General features: G+C 38.8%; 1 protein-coding gene across 1 annotated transcript in view; it reads left to right on the top strand.

The window, feature by feature from the left end:
* The window catches only part of LOC106874576 (2-hydroxy-7-methoxy-5-methyl-1-naphthoate--CoA ligase), a 2,962-nt gene extending 2,664 nt beyond the window's left edge, over nt 1-298 (top strand). Inside the window, exon 3 of the mRNA XM_014922354.1 lies at nt 276-298. Within this exon, the coding sequence (XP_014777840.1) occupies nt 276-298 (23 nt within the window). The remainder of the gene's footprint in view (nt 1-275) is intronic.
* Nucleotides 299-588: the final 290 nt, after the last annotated feature.

Consider the following 588-nt stretch of genomic DNA (forward strand, 5'->3'; position numbering starts at 1 on the left):
TTTAATCATCAATGTACTTTCCCTGATTATCTATGACTTCCTTCCATCTATTTACAAGCTTTTTAATCCCATCAACATAAAATCCGGTTTGAAAGCGAAGAATTCTGAAATGTTAGTTTCGACCTCCTCCTGGCTTGCGAAAGTTATGTCCTCCAAATGATTCGGTAAACTACGAAACAAATGGTAGTCTGAAGGAGCAAGGTCGGGAGAATAAGGTGGATGAGGAATTTTTTCCCAACCAAGCTCTTCAATCTTCTGTTATGTAATCTTTGCAGTATGGGGTTGCACATTGTCCTGATGAAACATCACTCCTTTTCGATTCACTAAAGCGGATCTTTTTTCTTCAAAGCTTCGTTCAAACGCTCTAATTGCTGACAATAGACTTGAGCATTGGTTGTTGCATTAGGTGGTAACAATTCAAAGTGATTTACTCCTTTGCAATCCTACCAGATAGAGAGAAGAGCCTTTTTTCTATGAAGTTCCCTTCTCGGTTGTGGTTGAGCTTTTTCCCTTTTACCAAGCCAGTGTTTACGACGTTTAACTTTTCGATAGAAGATCCATTTTTCGTCACCACTAACAAGTCTATCT

The sequence above is a fragment of the Octopus bimaculoides genome, chromosome 8 (genome assembly GCF_001194135.2).
Source record: "Octopus bimaculoides isolate UCB-OBI-ISO-001 chromosome 8, ASM119413v2, whole genome shotgun sequence".
Taxonomy (NCBI): domain Eukaryota; kingdom Metazoa; phylum Mollusca; class Cephalopoda; order Octopoda; family Octopodidae; genus Octopus; species Octopus bimaculoides.